Source organism: Mastigoproctus giganteus, chromosome 2 (genome assembly GCF_048544385.1).
Source record: "Mastigoproctus giganteus isolate SK-2022 chromosome 2, ASM4854438v1, whole genome shotgun sequence".
Taxonomy (NCBI): Eukaryota; Metazoa; Arthropoda; class Arachnida; order Uropygi; family Thelyphonidae; genus Mastigoproctus; species Mastigoproctus giganteus.
The window spans coordinates 247,491,847-247,509,834 of record NC_143576.1 but is presented as its reverse complement, the minus strand read 5'-3'; the positions used below and the strand labels follow the sequence as shown (position 1 = coordinate 247,509,834).

At 37.2% G+C, this 17,988-nt stretch overlaps 1 protein-coding gene across 1 annotated transcript in view; it reads left to right on the top strand.

The window, feature by feature from the left end:
- LOC150090353 (uncharacterized) overlaps nucleotides 1-17,988 on the top strand; it is a 92,475-nt gene that overhangs the window by 65,565 nt on the left and 8,922 nt on the right. The window contains exon 8 of the mRNA XM_090369085.1: nucleotides 5,096-5,161. Coding sequence (XP_090225211.1) covers nucleotides 5,096-5,161 — 66 coding nt within the window. The remainder of the gene's footprint in view (nucleotides 1-5,095; nucleotides 5,162-17,988) is intronic.

The following is a 17,988-nucleotide window of genomic DNA, read 5'->3' as shown; positions in this document are numbered from 1 at the left end:
GAGTTCTTTACATACTTGAACTCGAGAAGGAAAGGGATGAATCAGATTGGTCCACTGGATATTGATGGTTGAACAGTTGAGGATCCTGCTCAGGTGGCTAACAATCTAAACTATTTTGCATCTACATTCACGCATGAGGAGTTATTCAGGAAGGAGAAGGATGTAGGTAAAGTAAACATTGGCATTGAGCTGGATGATTTTGTAATAACTGAGAGGAAAGTGGAGGGGAGATTGAGGATAAACATAAAAAAGGCACCTGGGGTGGATGGGATCTATCCAGTTATATTAAAGGAGGCAGCAAAGGAAGTATGCAAACCCCTAGCCATAATTATGAGAGCTTCTTTGGACTCAGGGGAGGTACCCATAGACTGGAGATGTGCAAATGTAACCCCAATTCACAAAGGAGGATCAAAGGCTGATGCAAGTAATTATAGACCTGTTAGTTTAACTTCTGTTCCAGATAAATTAATGGAGGCACTGGTTAAAGAAGCACTGCAGGATCATTTAGACAAGAATTCAGTTATAGCTCAGACGCAGCATGGTTTTGTTAAGGGCAAGTCTTGCCTGACCAATTTGATTGGATACTATGATGTAGTCACAAAAGAACTGGATGCAGGGAATAACTTTGATATTATATATTTGGATCTTAGAAAGGCTTTTGATACTGTTGCACATGGAAGACTGCTGCACAAATTGGAGCAGTGTGGCATTGGAGGCAAATTGCTGCTATGGATAAGGGGATGGTTGAGTGGCAGAAGACAGAGTGGTAATCAATGGACACTGCTCAACATGGACTAATGTTATTAGTGGAGTTCCTCAAGGTTCAGTGTTGGGTCCATTGTTTTCGGTGTTTATTAATGATATTGATGATGGGATATCAAGTTTAATGTCTAAGTTTGCAGATGATACAAAGGTTGGCAGGGTCGTTAAGGACACTACTGACGCTATGCTGCTGCAACAGGATCTGGAAAGGTTGAACAGATGGGCTGAGAGGTGGCAAATGAAGTTTAACATTGACAAATGTAAAGTACTACATATGGGTAACAGTAACCCCAGAGCAATGTATCAACTCTGCAGTACTACACTGACAGTGGTGGAGAATGAAAAGGACCTGGGGGTAATTGTGCAGGCAGATATGAAGTTCTCTGAGCAGTGCAGACAAGCTGCAAGAGTAGCTCATGGTGTCTTGTCAATGATATACAGGAATTTTTCTAGCAGGGATAAGGAGGTGATTATTCCCTTGTATAAGGCAATGGTTAGGCCACATCTTGAGTACTGTATACAGGTCTGGAGGCCTCATTTCAAGAAGGATGTAGAGCTGCTGGAACGGGTACAGAGAAGGGTAACAAGATTAGTAAATGGAACAAAGGGTTGCTCTTACGAAGAAAGGCTTAAGTTTTGCAAATTACAGAGTCTGGAGACTAGGCACCGGCGAGGTGATCTGATAGAGGTGTATAAGGCTTTGAATGGTTTGAGCATGCAATGCCAATGGGATTCTTCATCTTTCTCAGAATAATCACCTCAGAGGGCATAAATTCAAATTGAAGGACAGATGTCAGATAGATGTGCAGAAATTTGCCTTTGGCCAGCGGGTGGTTGGTTGGTGGAACAGACTTCCATCACTTGTTGAAGTTGATAGCCTAAACAAATTTAAAGCTCAACTGGACAGGTATTTCGAACGAACGGAGGGGTGAAATGGGAGTTTTTTTGGCTGATGCTGAATAAGCTTGCTTTCTTGCATCATATGCCTCTACTAATGCTAATGCTAATTTAAATTAGCATCAGAGGTATGCAAGAAAACAAGCTTATGTAGCATCAGCCAGAAAATCATTTCACATCCATTCCCTCTAAATGTTTGTCCAATTCCTCCTTGAATTTAAGCTATCATTTGCTAGCTAAAGGCAAATTTCTACACCTGTTTTTCCTCAGTTTGAATTTTTGCCCCTTCAGGTTTATAATCTAAGTAAGAATCATCCCAGCAGAATTGAGCCTACTGCTCAACCCATTCAAAGCCTTATACACCTCAATCAGATCACCTTGTAGGTGGCTGGTCTCCAGATGTTGCAATTTATAGAAATTAGTCTTTTCTTGGCAAGACTGCCCCTCTGTTCCCCTTGCCAATCTTGTTGTCCTTCTCTGTACTTGCTCAAGCAACTCATTTCCTAAAATGAGGCCTCCAAATCAGTACACAGTACTCAAGGTGTGGCCTAGCCATTGCCTTATACAAAGGGATGATCATCTTTGTCCTACTAGCAAAATTCCTGTATATCATTCACAATACCCTATGACCTGCTTTGCTAGCCTGTCTGCACTGATCAGAAAATTTTGTATCTGACTGCACAATTACTCCCACGTCTTCATTTTCTATCACCCTAAGTGTAGAATGATAAAGTTGGTATGTTACTCTTACTTATACCCATATACAGTAATTATCATTTGTCAATGATAAACTTCAGTTGCCACTTCTCAGCCCATTTGCCCAACTTTTCTAGATCTTGTTGCAGTAGCATACTGTCATTAACAACCCTGCCAACCTTTATAATCTGCAAAATTCAATATTAAGCCTTATTTGCCTTCATCAGTATCATGTATAAATATACAAAACAGTGGTCCCAACATAGTGAACCCCAGGGCTTCACTAATGACATTAGTCCACGAAGTAGTGTACATTGATTACTACTCTCCTCCCACTCACCCACCCTTTTTTCTATTGTAGCAACTTTCCTTTAATACTATACTGCTCCAACTTGTACAATAGTCTTCCATGCTCAACAGTGTCAAAAGCTTTCCTAAAATCCAGTTATGTGACAAGACTTTCCTTTAACAAACCCATGTTGTCTGAATTATTACTGCAGTCTTGATCCTGCAATGCATCTTTAACCAGTGATTCACTTATTTTCCCTGGAATGGTTAATAAAATAACTGGTCTAATTACTTGTCACCCTTAGATCCCCTTTGTGAATTGTGCCAATACATTTGCACATTTCCAGTCCATTGGGACTTCCCCTGAATCAAAGGATGCCCCCATAATTATGGCTGAGGTTTGCTTACACCCTTGCTTCCTCCTTTAATATCACTGGATAGAGCCATCCATCCCAGGTGCCTTTATGTTTAACTTCAACAATTTCTTCTCTACTTGCTCCCAGTTATATAATCTGAGCAGTGTGAAGAATCTCATCAGCATTGAGTTTGCTCAACCTGTTCAAAGCCTTGTACACCTCACAGGTGTCTAGTCTCCAGACACTAATCTGGAGAACTTCTGCCTTTCTTGGCAGAAGCAACTTTGTTTCACTTGCTGATCTCATTGTCCTTCTCTGTAATTATTCCAACAGCCCTTCATCCTTCCTAAAATGAGTCTCCAGACCTGTATACAGTACTCAAGGTGTGGCTTGACCATTGCCTTATGGGGATAATTGCCTTATTCCTCTATCAAAGCCTTGAATGGTTTGAGCATGCTCAATGCTGAAGGGATTCTTCCCTTTGCTCAGAACCTGAGGTCATAAATTCAAATTGAGGAAAGAAAGTTGTAGGATAGATATGCAGAAGTGTTCCAACTAACTACCTGCTGGCTAAAGGCAGACTTCCATCTTTTGTTGTGGAAGTTGATAGCCTAAATTTAAGGCTGAGCTGGACAGGTATTTGGAAAAATGGACAGGTGAAATGAGTCAGTTTTTTGACTGATGCTGCATAAGCTTGATTTCTTACATCATATGCCTATGCTAATCATTGAAAAGACCCCATGAGCTTGTGCAGCCTGTCCATACTGTTCAGAGAACTTCATATCTGACTACAGTTATCCCCTGTTCTTTTTCATTCTCCACTGCCCTGAGTTTAGTATCACACAGTTGGTACATTTTTCTGGAGCATACTGCTACTTGTATGCAGTATTTAACATTTGTTAATGTTAGACTGAAATATAGCAACTGAAGTTTATCTGCCCAAACTTTCTAGATTCCATTGCAGTACTTTATTGTCATTAACAACTCTGCAAACTTCAACATTAAGCTTGATATACCTTGATCAATATCATTTTTAAATATATAAAACAATGTGCCCAACACTGAATTCTGGTGGACTCTAATAATATTAGTGTAGGAAGAACAGTGTCCATTGATTACCACTTTCTTCTCCCACTTGACAATCCTCTTATCCATTGTAGCAACTTGCCCTTCATGCCATACTACTCAAATTTGTATAGTAGTTTTCCATGTTTATCAGTGTCAACATTTCCTGAAATCAAAGTATAACAAACTTGTTTTCATCCAGTTCCTTTGACTGCATTATAGTACCAGTCAAATTTGTCAGACAAGGCTTCCCCTTAAACCCATGCTGTGTCCAAAATATAGCTTGTCATCTCTAGATGATCCTGCAATGCTTCTTTAACCAGTTACTCCATAGTTTAACTTTTTCCAAGAAAAACAGGTCTAATTACCCTTTGAATTGGGATATTTTCATATCTCAGGTCAGCAGGACTTACCCTGAGTCAAAGGATTCCCTTTTAATTTTGACAAGCTAAAACTGTTTGCCATCTTGATAATGAACAAAATAAATAACCTCCTGTACCTGTCTTATTGTTATTGACCATTAGATAATCAAACCCCCTCCCCAGGCAAGAATTTTTTGCCAAAACACCTACATTTCAACTTTTCTGGTTATTAAATTGTTTGCTTGCTACTCAGTGATCACATCACCAATGAACCATGTTCTTTGGTTATCTAGTCTAATGGTATCTGAATAGTTCATATGGTCTTTTTAGGTAAAGGCAGACTACAATCCCAATATTGGTATGTACCTCTGTCCAAGTATTCTTTGAAGCTACCTTATAGTATATAATATAGGAATTATTTCCTGACTATAGTAGTGTGCTTTACTTTGAGTGACTTGGCCCTTATTTGGATAATAACACAGCTTGGACTTGCCACTTTAGTTAACATGTTAACTGTAGTACTAGAAATAAGCTTTTTGGAATAAAATGATCCTATAGAGCAGTATATTTGAAATTAACTTGATTCACTATACAATATATTGTAAAGATTACAATAACTTTATTGTCTTTTTTATTCATGTGATATCTTAATCTGTTTAAATACTCTAGGCTGCTTATCCAGTTTTCTATTCTCAACCCTTGTATGTTCCCCAGCACCAGTACTACCAACCAGCGGTAAGTGTGAAGTACCAGCTTTTCTAGTCTACCACTTTTAATGGTTTATCCAAATCATGGATTTAGGCTATTTGCATAATATAAGTGACACTAGTTACTGTTTCATTTTGCAGTAAATGCATATCAGGTCTAATGAGTTATGGTGCCTGTAGGCAGGAAATGTATTTGTGCCTATTTCATACAAACTTAGTTTTTTTCTTCCCTTTATTAACAAAAAATATATTGGGTATTCAATGTTAACCCCTTAAAGGTAATGTTTAAAGAGCTACATATGAAAAGAGGTTTAGTTGATGAAATGGTTTCAGTGAATGAAAGATTAATAAATTGGGTATGACAGATGCACTTAAAAATGCAAATCAGCATTAAAGGATGCAAGAGTATATATAAGTTGTATAATATATTGAACTAAGTATGCATAAATGGATGTGAAAGTTAGTGCCAGTAACTAGAAGGGTGAGGAAAGAAAGTGAAGTAGACTTGTGAAAGAATCCTAGAGGTTATTATAATGATTTAAAAAAATTATGGGCTGAATTGCCAAGCCAATACAAAGTGGGGAACTGAAGTAAAATTAGTACACTAAAATAAATGGTATAGCTGTCATCAGATATGGAGAACATTTTTTTTTTAGTAAATGGTCTAATATAGGCAATGCAAAAATGCTTGATCTGATATCAGCTGAAATAAATTAATACATGATCAGGGGACTATCCAATAAATCCACAAGTCTTGTTAGTGTGAGTAATCAAATCCACAAGTTCCAGGCAAGATCTGGGAAGTTATCTCCCATTGACATTCTGATTTACTAGCCCACCCTTTCTCTGTACAATTTTTAGTCTTACTCAGATTTATTAGGCCTATAACACCTACTCTTATTTTTGATTTCCTAGTGCTTATGTCACACCAAACTGACTCAACATTGCACTGTCCATCTATGTCAACTGGATGCACTTCCTTTTGATTTTGTTTTTCTTAATAAACAGCATAACCCCTCCATTCCTGTCCTTTCTGTACACATTGTACTCCCCAAATTCCAATTCTGCATTTCTAATGTGTGACAGCATGTCTCATATCCCAACAATATCCACCTTTGTTCTTGACCAACACTTAAAATTTATTTACTATACTTCTAGCATTGGTGTACATGCATTTATTCTTAGTTACCCTAACACATGTATTTGTTTCATGACTGCCACAGTCTCTGAAACTCCCAGCAGACCCTCTCCAGGCTGCTCTTTCTACTAAAAGTAGTGCAAGAATCAACTTGACCTCTGCAGCCACTAATTGCAATCACTTCCAAGCTAGAAATTTTCAAACCTGCCTAATGCTACCTCAATAGCATCAGCAAACACTCTTGCACCTTTTCTATGTAAGTGTATCCCAACCCTGTAGAAGCAATCTCCTGTTAACAAGCACAGACCACACTGAAAAAATTCTATCCCATGAGCCTTGCACAATTTCTCCAGGGCTGAATTGATTGACAAGGCTAATCATATACCCCCTCATATTGTCTGGGCAGAATTGCACACACTTTCAAATTTAACCCTAACTCAACTTTTTTCAACATTGACCTCTACTTAGCATTAGTAGAGACATATGATGCAAGAAAGCAAGCTTATGCAGCATCAGCAAAAGACCCATTTCACCTCTCCATTCATTCCAAATGCCTCTACAGCTCAGACTAAATTTATTTAGACCATAGACTTCCACAACAAAAGGTGGAAGTCTGTTCCACCAATCAACTACCTGCTGGCTAAAGGCAAAATTCTACACATCTATTCTACAACTGTCTTTTCCTCAATTTGAAACTGTCCCCTCAGGTTAATCTGAGCAAGAGTAAGAATTCCATCAGCATTCAGCTTGCTCAACCCATTCAAGGCCTTATACACCTCAATCAGATCACCTCACAGGTGCCTACTCTCCAGGTGCTGCAATTTTCAGAATTTAAGCCTTTCTTGGTAAGAGCATCTTTGTTCCCTTCAATCTTGTTGCCCTTCTTTGTACTTGTTCTAGCAACTCTACATCCTTCCTAAAATGAAGCCTCCAGACCTGTACACAGTACTTGAAGTGTGGCCTCACCATTGCCTTATATAATGGGATAATTACCTCCTTATCCCTGCTAGCTAAATTCCTATATATCATTGACAAGACTCCATGACCTGCCCTGGCAGCCAGTCTGCACTGCTCAGTGAACTTTATATTTGACTGCACAATTACCCCAGGTCTTCAACTTCCCTGAGTGTAGTACCACACAGTTGGTACATTTATTTTTGGTTATTGCTACCCATATGCAGTAATTTGACTTTGTCAATGTTAAACTTCAGTTGCCACTTCATTGATAAATATACAAAACAATGGGCCCAACATCAAACACAGGGGAACTCTACTAATAACAATTGTTCACAATGAGCAGTGTCCATTTATTACCATTCCCTTATCCATTGCAGCAACTTGCCCTTAATGCCATACTGCTCCAATTTGTGAAGTAGTCTCATGTGCAACAGTATCAAAAGGATTTCCTGAAATCCAAGTATATAATGCCAGAATTATTTTGGTCATTCAGTTCCTTTGTGACCACCTAGTATCCAATCAAATTGGTCAGACAAGACCTCCCTTTAACAAACCTATGCTGTGTCTTAACTATTATTGCAGTCTTGTCTAGATGATCCTGCAATGCATCTTTAACCAGCAATTCCATTATTTTCCCCAGAACAAAAGTCAAACTATCAAGTATAGTTACTTGTTGCCTTTTGAATCCCCTTTGTGAATTTTTGATACATTTGCACACCTCCAGTTGATGAGACCTGAGTCAAGGATGCTCTCATAACTATGGCTAAGAGTTTGCTTACTTCCTTTGCTGTCTCCTTTAATATAACTGGATAGATCCTGTCCACCCCCTAGATGCCTTTTTATGTTCAACTTCAATTTATCCTCCACTTTGCTCAGTGATTACAAAATCATTTTGCTTCCTATTAGAATTTGATAAACTTCTGGCACTCCCCTCATTGAATAACTGTGGGAATCAAGATGCAAAATACTCATTCCATTTATCAGCTATCTGGGCATGATCATCAATAGTCAATCCATCTATTAAGTGATGGATTATCACTTAATCCATCAGTCAATTATCAGTCAATCCATCTATTAAGTGAAGGAAAGTGAATCTGATTCAACACTTTCCTTCTATGCCTTACATAAATAAACTTTGCTGTTTTTCTTTGCAAAAAAATTTATCTGCCTAACCTTTGACTTGATTAGACTAGTTTATATCTGCCATAGGCTTCTGTGTCACCTGATACTTTATGTATCCCATACCTTTTTCTCTGCCACAAGCCTCATTAATTCATCTGACATCCATTTAGGCCTAACCTTTAGGTATTTCTTAGTTGGAATGAAAAGCCTAGTAGCCTCCAAAATTAAGTCCCTGAAGCATTCCCATTTAGAATTCAACATTGGTGACATCAATTGGATCACACTATACAGAATTTAAACTGAGACCCTTGTAATCTCCTTTGCAAAAGCCCTTCCCTTAACCCTTGATGGTAGGTTGCATCTTTAAGTAATTCCCACATCAGTAAATTGTGATCAATATCACAGAGTGGTTCCTTTATCTGCAAATTCTTAATGCATGAATGATCACTAATCAGATCAAGAGCTGTGAATGAAAAAAGCGTGAATTACGGTTGAATTTAAGTGTCTGCAATTCTGCCCTGACACACTAGGGAGTATATGATGAGAGCCTTTGTATCAATTTGGCCCTGGAAAGATTGTGCAAGGCTCAAGGGCTTTTTAAGCCTGGTCTGTACTTAGCAGGAGACTGCTTCTACAGGGATGGAATACCCTTAAATAGAAAGGGTGCAAGAATATTTGCTGATGCTATCAAGGCAGTGTTAGGTGGTTTGGAATACTGCTAGCTTGGGGATACATGGAACTAATAGATTGCCAGTAGCCACTGGCAGAGGTGAAAGTGATTCTTGCACTGCTATTGGAATGAGCAGCAGCCTCAAACAAGATGCAGAGTATTTCAGCAATTGCTGGGAGTCATTGCAGTACAAATAAACATGGGTTGTTCCAAATTAGTGTCTGGAGACTAGGCACCTGTGAGGTGATCTGATTGAGATGTATAAAGCCAATGGCATTGAGCATGCTCAATGCTGATGGGATTCTTCCTCTTGCTCAGAATAATCACCTGAGAAGGCATAAATTCAAATTGAGGAAAGATAGATGTGTGGAAATTGGCCTTTAGCCAGTGGGTAGTTGGTTGGTGAAACAGAATTCCATCCCTTGTGGAAGTTGATAGCCTAAATAAATTTAAGGCTCAGCTGGACAGGTATTTCAAACAAACAGAGGGGTGAAGTAGAAGTTTTTTGGGTGATGCTGCATAAGCTTGCTTTCTTGCATCATATGCTATTCCCAATCTCATTGTTTGGCATTACAAGAATGAAAAATGGGATGACCTGTGATATTTCTTTTTCTTGGTCAGATTACTGTTTAAAAACTTATTTCTGAGTTTGCTCAGATATCAATGAAATTATTATTGTAGGAATGGAATCCTTTATTCCACACTCCAGTTCAAAATCTTTATCTAAACCTTGGTTTTCCAATAAATGTGCTAAGGCTGTTCAAGAGAAGAACATTGCATATCATTGGCTTGTTTCCAATTCTTCAGTTTCATTTTCTGCCTACTCCAAAGCTTGCAACAATTGTAAAGCAGTTAACCAGTCCAAACTAGATTTTGAACAGGCTAAGAGTAGAAAATGTGCTTCTTGCTCTAATGGTAACCAAGCATTCTGGTCTCTTGCCATAGCTATTGGCCACAACTTTACCCAATCTCTGCTCCCACCTCTGCCAAAACCAGATAGTTCTGTCACTTCAGCCAAGGATAAAGCTGACCTGCTAGCATCCCATTTTTCCAACTCTTGTATTAATGATCTTGGTAAAACACTTCCCAACACTCCATCAGTGCCCCCTGTGGTCTTCTGTCAGAAAGATATTGACAAATCTTGATGCTAAGAAAGCTCCAGGTCCTGATGGTATTTCTTGTTCTCAAAACCTGTGCTCCTGTTCTGTACTGCTTTTTTTCACTTTCTTATTCCAAAGGTGTTTTTTCCTTCTGCTTGGAAGTTTGCTCATATCCAGCCAGTTCCTAAAAAGGTGACCAATCCCTCCCATCCAGTTATTGTCCCATTGCAATTACTTCTACTCATTCTAAAGTAATGGAGAAATCAATGAACTGCTAACTTTTAAACTACCTAGAAACCTTCCATCTAATCAATGATTGCCAGTATGGATTTTGTCAATCCACTGGTATAATATTCTGGCTTATGTTACCCATTTATGGACATTTTCAGTGAAACAAGCAGTTGCTCTTGACATCTCAAAGGCTTTTGATCATGTTTGGCATGAAGGTCTTCTAAACAAGCTACCATCTTACAGTTTGCCAACTGTTTTTGGTAATTGGTTATCCAGTTTTCTCTGATCACTCACTGAGGGTAATGGTAGCTGGCTCTGTCCTATAATTTCTCCACTAATGCTGGTGTCCCTCAAGGTAGTTTTTTCCCCACTTTTCTTATATATTGACCTTCCATTCACTGGAAATCCTATCCATAGTTTGCAATGATAGTACATTGCATTCCACTTTCCATTTTGAGAAACCTTGCCCTGCTCAATCAGCTTAAACTTGTCAAATATTTACTACAAATTCTTTACATGCCATCTTCAGGTAATCCTCCAGTGTGGCAAAGACAACTTATTTCAATTGTAAAACTCAGTCTTGTCTTGCAAAAATTATCCTTAAACTCCTATGCTTATCTTTGGTGTCACTGATTTCTAGGCAAAATCTTTTGGGATTACCCTGACTTCTAATCTCTTGTGCACAAGCACATTACAAATATTGCTTCCTCTGCATCTAAGAAACTTGGTTTTCCCTTTTGCTGTGTTACTTTTTTCCAAACAGTTCACTCTATACAAATTGCAAATCTACCTTACCATGGAATATTGTTCCCATATCTGGGACAGTGCCCCCAAAACCTGATGCTTCTAGATTCCATTCAGAAGAGGGCAATTAGGTTAATCAATGATTCATCTCTAACAGTCTCTTCACTTGCTGTCTCATAGACTGTTTCTGCTGCATGCATTTTCTGCAAATACTTCCATGGGCACTGTTCTTCTGAATTGGCTTCTATAATTTCTGCTCTTTCAAAACTGTCCAAACATGCTGCCACCAACCAACATCCATGTACTGTCCAACTTCAAACTCACAGAACCAACTTTTCATCTTCATAGTTTATTCATACAACTGACATTTTCTGGAACAACCTTCCTTCATATGTATTTCCTGAAAATTAGTGTACAGAAGTTAATCTAATGTCAACAAATCTTTTAGTCCCTTCAACCCAAGCATGGTACTATAGGTTCTAATACCTTGTTCAGGGTTTTTGTGAAAATTTTAAAAGTACCTTGCATTTACCAGTGTTAAACCATAATTGCCAGTTATCTGATCTGCATAATTGTTCAGGTCTTGTTGCAGTAGCATACCTTAATTTACTGTCATTAAACACTTTGCTGTCAACCTCTCATCTAAAAACTTGAACCTCAAGCCTCATGTTCAATATCATTAATATTGTTTAACTGGTCTAACAACAAATCCTTGGGACTCCACTTGTAACATTAGTACAAAAAGCTATACCCATTTATAACCACCTTGTCTCCTGCCACTCAGCCATCCCTCTATCATAGCAGTAACATGATCCTAATGCCACACTGTTACAATTTGTACAGCAGTCTTTCACATGGAACAGTGTCAAAGGCTCTAAATGCCAATTCCTTTGTTAATGTTAGTGTCCAGTCAGATTGGTCAGACAGGATACCCTTTACAGAAATCATAGCATATATTAATTCTATTCCTGTTTAGATGATTCTGCAATACTTTAACCAGCAACTCTTTTTTCTTAACAGTCAAGCTTGTCTTAGTTCTGAATTTAACAAACAAGGTAGACAAATAGCATTAAAACTGAATTTTGTTAGTTGCTATGGGCTGAATGTGCAAAAGTTTCAATTTGCTATCTTCAAAACACTTGCACATTCAATCTGTAGCAACTTCCCCTAAATCCAAGTATACACTATTATAGCAAATAGTTTGCTTACCTCTTTTGCTGTTGTTAATATGTGGTAGAGCACCAGTGTCTTATTCCTTTGTTTCAACAATTTTTCACTTCTAATAACAAATCATTTTGCCCCCTTTAGGCAGAAGTAGTGATTTCCCTGCAGGTTATTCCACATTATCAGCCCACACAATACAAATTGACCAATGAATATTACTACAGACATTACACAATCTCCCAACCAGCTTTCAAATACCACATGGGTTTAGAAGCTAAATCCTTGTTCTATCTTTTCTTTACTGCAGTAAAGATTTTAAAGTGATTGCTAAATACTTAAGTCACTTTAAATGGGTAAATTCCTTTATGGAGTTGTAAGGTAGATCTTGTTTGAGTTGTCATGAAAATAACTATTAGATAAAACATCCAGTTTTGGAAAACTGCAACAGACCAATCTTTTCTGATAGTCTTACTATACTCTATTCATTGCATACTATAGGAAGTTTGCTCTTTGGTGTTTAGCTCAGTTGTCAGTGGCATATTGACAGTTTTGACATTTTGAAGGACCAACAATGTTTCAATTTCAAAAGGTTCAATTCCTATTGATATAGGAATTATTTGTAGTGCTACCACTAAAGTGGTTTAAACTCTGCAGTTAACATAATTCTCTAGTATGGGACATTGCTGAAGAATATTATGCAAAAAATAGAAATAACCAGGGTATGTAGAAGGGATTATAGACAGACCCCCTCCTCTCTAAGAGGTCTGAAACAGAGGGTTGAAGTTATACTGGCTAATGGTAGCCTTGGCCTTGTAGGCCATGGCCATTTGTCTTAATTTTTCTCAGTGAAATTTAGAGGTGTGGTAAGGATGGATTTTTCCATTGAACTGATTAGCATTAGTAGATGCATATGATGCAAGAAAACAAGCTTATGCAGCATTAGCCAAAAACTCCTATTTCACCCCTCCATTCAATCCAAATACCTGACCAGCTCAGCCTTAAATTTATTTAGGCTATCAACTTCCACAACAAAGGATGGAAGTCTGTTCCACCAACCAACTACATGCTGGCTAATGGCAAACTTCCCCACATCTATCCTACACCTGTCTTTCCTCAATTTGAATTTATGCCTTCTCAGGTGATTATTTTGAGAAAGAGGAAGAATCTATTGGTATTGACATGCTCAAACCATTCAAGGCTTTATACACCTCAATCAGATCACCTTGCAGTTGCCTAGTCTCCAGACACTAATTTGCACAATTTCTTTGTAAGAGCCATTTCTTTGTAAGAGCAACCATTTGTTCCATTCACTAATCTTGTTGCCCTTCTCTGTACTTGTTCCAACAGCTCTACATCCTTAAAATGAGGCCTTCAGACCTGTATACAGTACTCAAGGCTTCAGTTCAGGTTCAAACTTGTGTATTAAGTTTGAATTAATAGCTCATATTACAAGTACTTATCTACCTATGCTTCTAGCACATTGTACTAATATACAATCAGTGCCTTTGTCCAGTCTTCTGGTAGTTTTCTTTTGTGATAACTACAAGGGTTATTCCAGAGTAATGAACAGAAGCAGTTAATTTAATTTTGTAACAATTTACTTTCACTGTAGTCTGTCCCAACAGTTCAATAACTGAATGCCATTTAACTGTGCTGAAGTTAAGCTGTATGCTTTGGGTCACAGCTACACCCAATGCTGTAGACACCTTTGTCTATGTAATGATTCTTGAGCAAGGGAAATGTTTCATATTTGAAAGGACTTGTATCAGGACTGAGGGGATAGTACTTTCACTTGTAATTGGTGAAAACAAGCCATACAAACAATATGGGCACAAGCTTCCAACATCTGACCAATGTCAGGTAATTTGACAAATGTGTAGTACACTACTTATTGATCTTACAAGTGGCACACTATCAACAGCAATAATACCCTCAGAATTGAAGCCATGGCCATTCAATTTTTGCCAGTGAAATTTAGGCTTGGTAATGGATATTTTCATTGAACTAATTTGCTTCAGTTCAGGTTCAAACATTGTGTATCCAAGTCTCAATGGTAGTAATGCATTTTAGAAACTCCACCTTATCAACATGTAACTGCATTCCAATTTTTCTTTATGCTTCATCTGACAGCAAGTGTGGGACCCATTGGTCAGTGACCTTTTATTTAACACCAATTAAAATTCAATAAGCAATATCAGTATTGCAGATAATCTTTCTGCCCAAGAGTTGCTTGTCTTCAATACCAATTTGTTCTTTAGCCTTTGAGACTAACATGTAATAGTGCTGATCTACTCAATTTGTCATACTTTGTGTAACAGTTCATGAATTTGTTGGCATTCAACCCTGGTTAACTTTGACAAAAGACCTTTGATCTGAAACTAATCTCACCTGAAGCAGTACTGCCACTTTTAAAAGCATCTGCACAAACATTTAATGCAGAAACTTTTTAATAGCTATGTTGACATTAAACTTCAAATTATCCTCAAATGTCAGCTGTGTAGGAAGTGAAGAGCACATTTATTACTTTTGGAATAACCCTCATATTTTCCAAAGACTTGCTATGAATAATAGTACTCAAATTTTCCCTATATTAATTTTACTCTTTGATTCCTTTAACTCAAATGTTTAATTCTGTTTTTTGACTTAGTTCTCACTTTGGAATACTTCCATCTTTCTGATACTTTATTCAAAGTTTTTTCTTTTTCCTCTAGTTTTTCACATTAAGCTTTTTGCACCATTTCTATTCTGAGATTTTTGACTTGATCTCTTATACCTTTTGGCATTTTGGCAAGTCAATATCAGGACTCCATTTAGCTTTTGAGTAAGCTTTTTGTATTTAATGGTTGATAATATAAGCTTAATTTGTCCATCTTAATTATTAAACCTTGGTTTCCACAGTTTAAAAGTGCAGTAACTGATATTTTAAACTTAAGAAAATTTTTGAATCTTATCTTAAACATTACTTTAACACAATATATCCTTTATGTATTGGCATTGGTAAGGAACTAAGTTTAATGTCCAATAAACTCCCTGAAGGTTTGTTTTAGGCCATATTATAATATTTAAATTAACTTAATTGCTCTATTTCATAATAGAGGCAGTAATTAAAGCTCAGTTCAATTGGTTTAAACCAATCTATTTCTTAGCATCAAACCACACCTGTATTATAGAAGACCTATCTATACATTACTTTGCCACTTATCAGAAGTGGCATAATTGGTTTGTGCTTAATGGACAATGTCTTTATATGATCCTAGAGTTCCCTATTACCACAACTTCAGGAAACTAATCAGTTGTTTCAATAAGCACAGTTTCATAAATGCTAGGTCATGTTGCATGACCTGTTTCCAGTGGGTTAATTTTTTTTGATATAAAGTACCCACAACTGGCTCCTGACTTAATGTACTATTTGGTAGGGTTACTTTGAGTTTTGAAGCCAGATTTATATGATTTTAAAAAAGTAACCAATAAACCTTGAGTACTGGATACAGGTCTTAATGCCTCATTTTAAGAAGGATGTAGAGCTGTTGGAACAAGTACAGAGAAGGACAAGATTAGTGAATGGAACAAAAGGTTGCTCTTACAAAGAAAGGCTCAAGTTTTGCAAATTAGTGTCTGGAGACTAGGCACCTGCAATGTGACTTGATTGGGGTGTATAAAGCCTTGAAATGGTTTGAGCATGCTCAATGCTGATATGATTCTTCTTGCTCAGAATAATTGCCTGAGAGGGCATAAATTCAAATTGAGGAAAGACAGTTCTAGGATAGATATGCAGAAGTTTGCCTTTAGCCAGCAGGTGGTTGATTGCTAGAACAAACTTTCTTCTTTCACTGTAGAAGTTGATAGCTTAAATAGATTCAAGGCAGAACTATCCAAACATTTGGAGTGAGTGGATGGGTGAAATGAGAAGATGCTTTTTTAGCTGATGCTATATAAGCTTGCTTTCTTGCATCATGTGCCTTTGCTAATGCAAACAGCCATGACATAACTAGATTTTCTACCACAAATTGCACATGCACTTTGCTAGGATGTGCACATCTGTATTTGCTAACTTCATTTTCTTAACTCAATGTCAGTTTATAGTAAATTTCTAATATTTATAGAAATTCTCACCTGAGTAGTTCTTGGTCTGAATTCTATTTTATAGAAAAAGGATCTCAAGAACTTGATGCATAATGTTTACTGTTCCCAACTTAACATTAACTTAGTATTTTAATATAAACTAGTTTTATATATGATGCTAAGAATTGATCCCCAAGCAGGCTTTGATACAACTTAAGTTAATTTTGTCACTGTCTGACTAGTACAGTTTATTTTTGATGTACCAAAAATAACTCCAATTTAAATATTGGAATTGAATTTTATTATTCTTCTGGTATATTTACTTTAAATTTCTTGAACTGAAAAGTTTTTGCTATAAAATTCTATAGCACCATATAAATCCATTTTTGCTATGGAAATGTAACAGTTCCTTTTAACCACTCATGGCCCCAATTCTTGGTTATGCAATTGGTTGGGAAATTTTATCCAGAAAGTATTTTATACTTTATATAATACACTATCCAAATTAACTCATTTAAAACTTTGGTTTTCCAAAAACCAAAGTAAAGAAAACTATATTCTTATTATTTTTTTATATCTGCTTGTTTAAATTCAAACCAGTCTTATCATTAAAACAAATCATTACTTTCATAAAACATTTGCCATATGGTTAGTATATAGCAGGTTCCCAAATATACAGGGTGGGCCAAAAGTAGGTATACAGTTCTGATCAGGTGTCTTACTGTGACACACAGTAACACATCAATTCTGGTTAGCAAGGTGTTACTGTGTCCTGGGGAGAGGTTCCAGGAATGTTGCAATGTTGGAGGGCATTTTGCACACCTAAGACTATACATGAGCCAATCAGTACTGTATACCTATTTTTGACCCACCCTGTATTTGGGACTCACATGGAGTTTGAATAAAGCCATCTTGTTTGGATATTCTTTTCTTCCAAACAGCTGTTCACTCTGATCAAATCCATCCTACCATGGAATATTGTTCCCAAAACCTCAGGCTTCTAGATTCCATTCAGAAGAGGGTTGTTAAGTTAATTAACAACTCCTCTAACAGTCTTTCCACTTGCTGTCTCATAGATGTACTGTTTCAGCTTCATGCCTTTCTACATTTTTCATTTATTAACACAACTGTATATGCATTCTCAAGATGCATGTTAATCAATTTATATACAGATTTATATATGCTGTACACTTGCTTGTGTGTGTGTCCTGATATGAAGATGAAGGGTGGCTTTTCTACAGATACTTCTATGGGCACTGTTCTTCTGAATTGGCCTCTAATTTCCACTCTTTCAAAACAGTCAACACATGCTGCCAACATCCACTTTCTGTCCAACTTACTCACAGAACCAACTTCATCTTTGTTTATTCATTCAACTGCCATTTTCTAGAACAACCTTCCTTAATAATTTCCTGAAAATTAGCCTACAGAAGTTAAAGTAATGTCAACAAATCTTTCAGCCTCTAAGCACAGTACTAAGTACTATAGGTTTCTAATACCTCTTGTTTGGGTTTTCATAAAATCCTGTCCCATGAGGGTTGCTATTAAGTTAAACATTTTTAACTTAGTCTCATCAGTAACCTAAACTAAGTGTCAACAGTATATTTTGTTATGCCTTAATAGGTTCATGGACTCTTTGCTCCATGGGTTTAAGATCCCTGCCATGT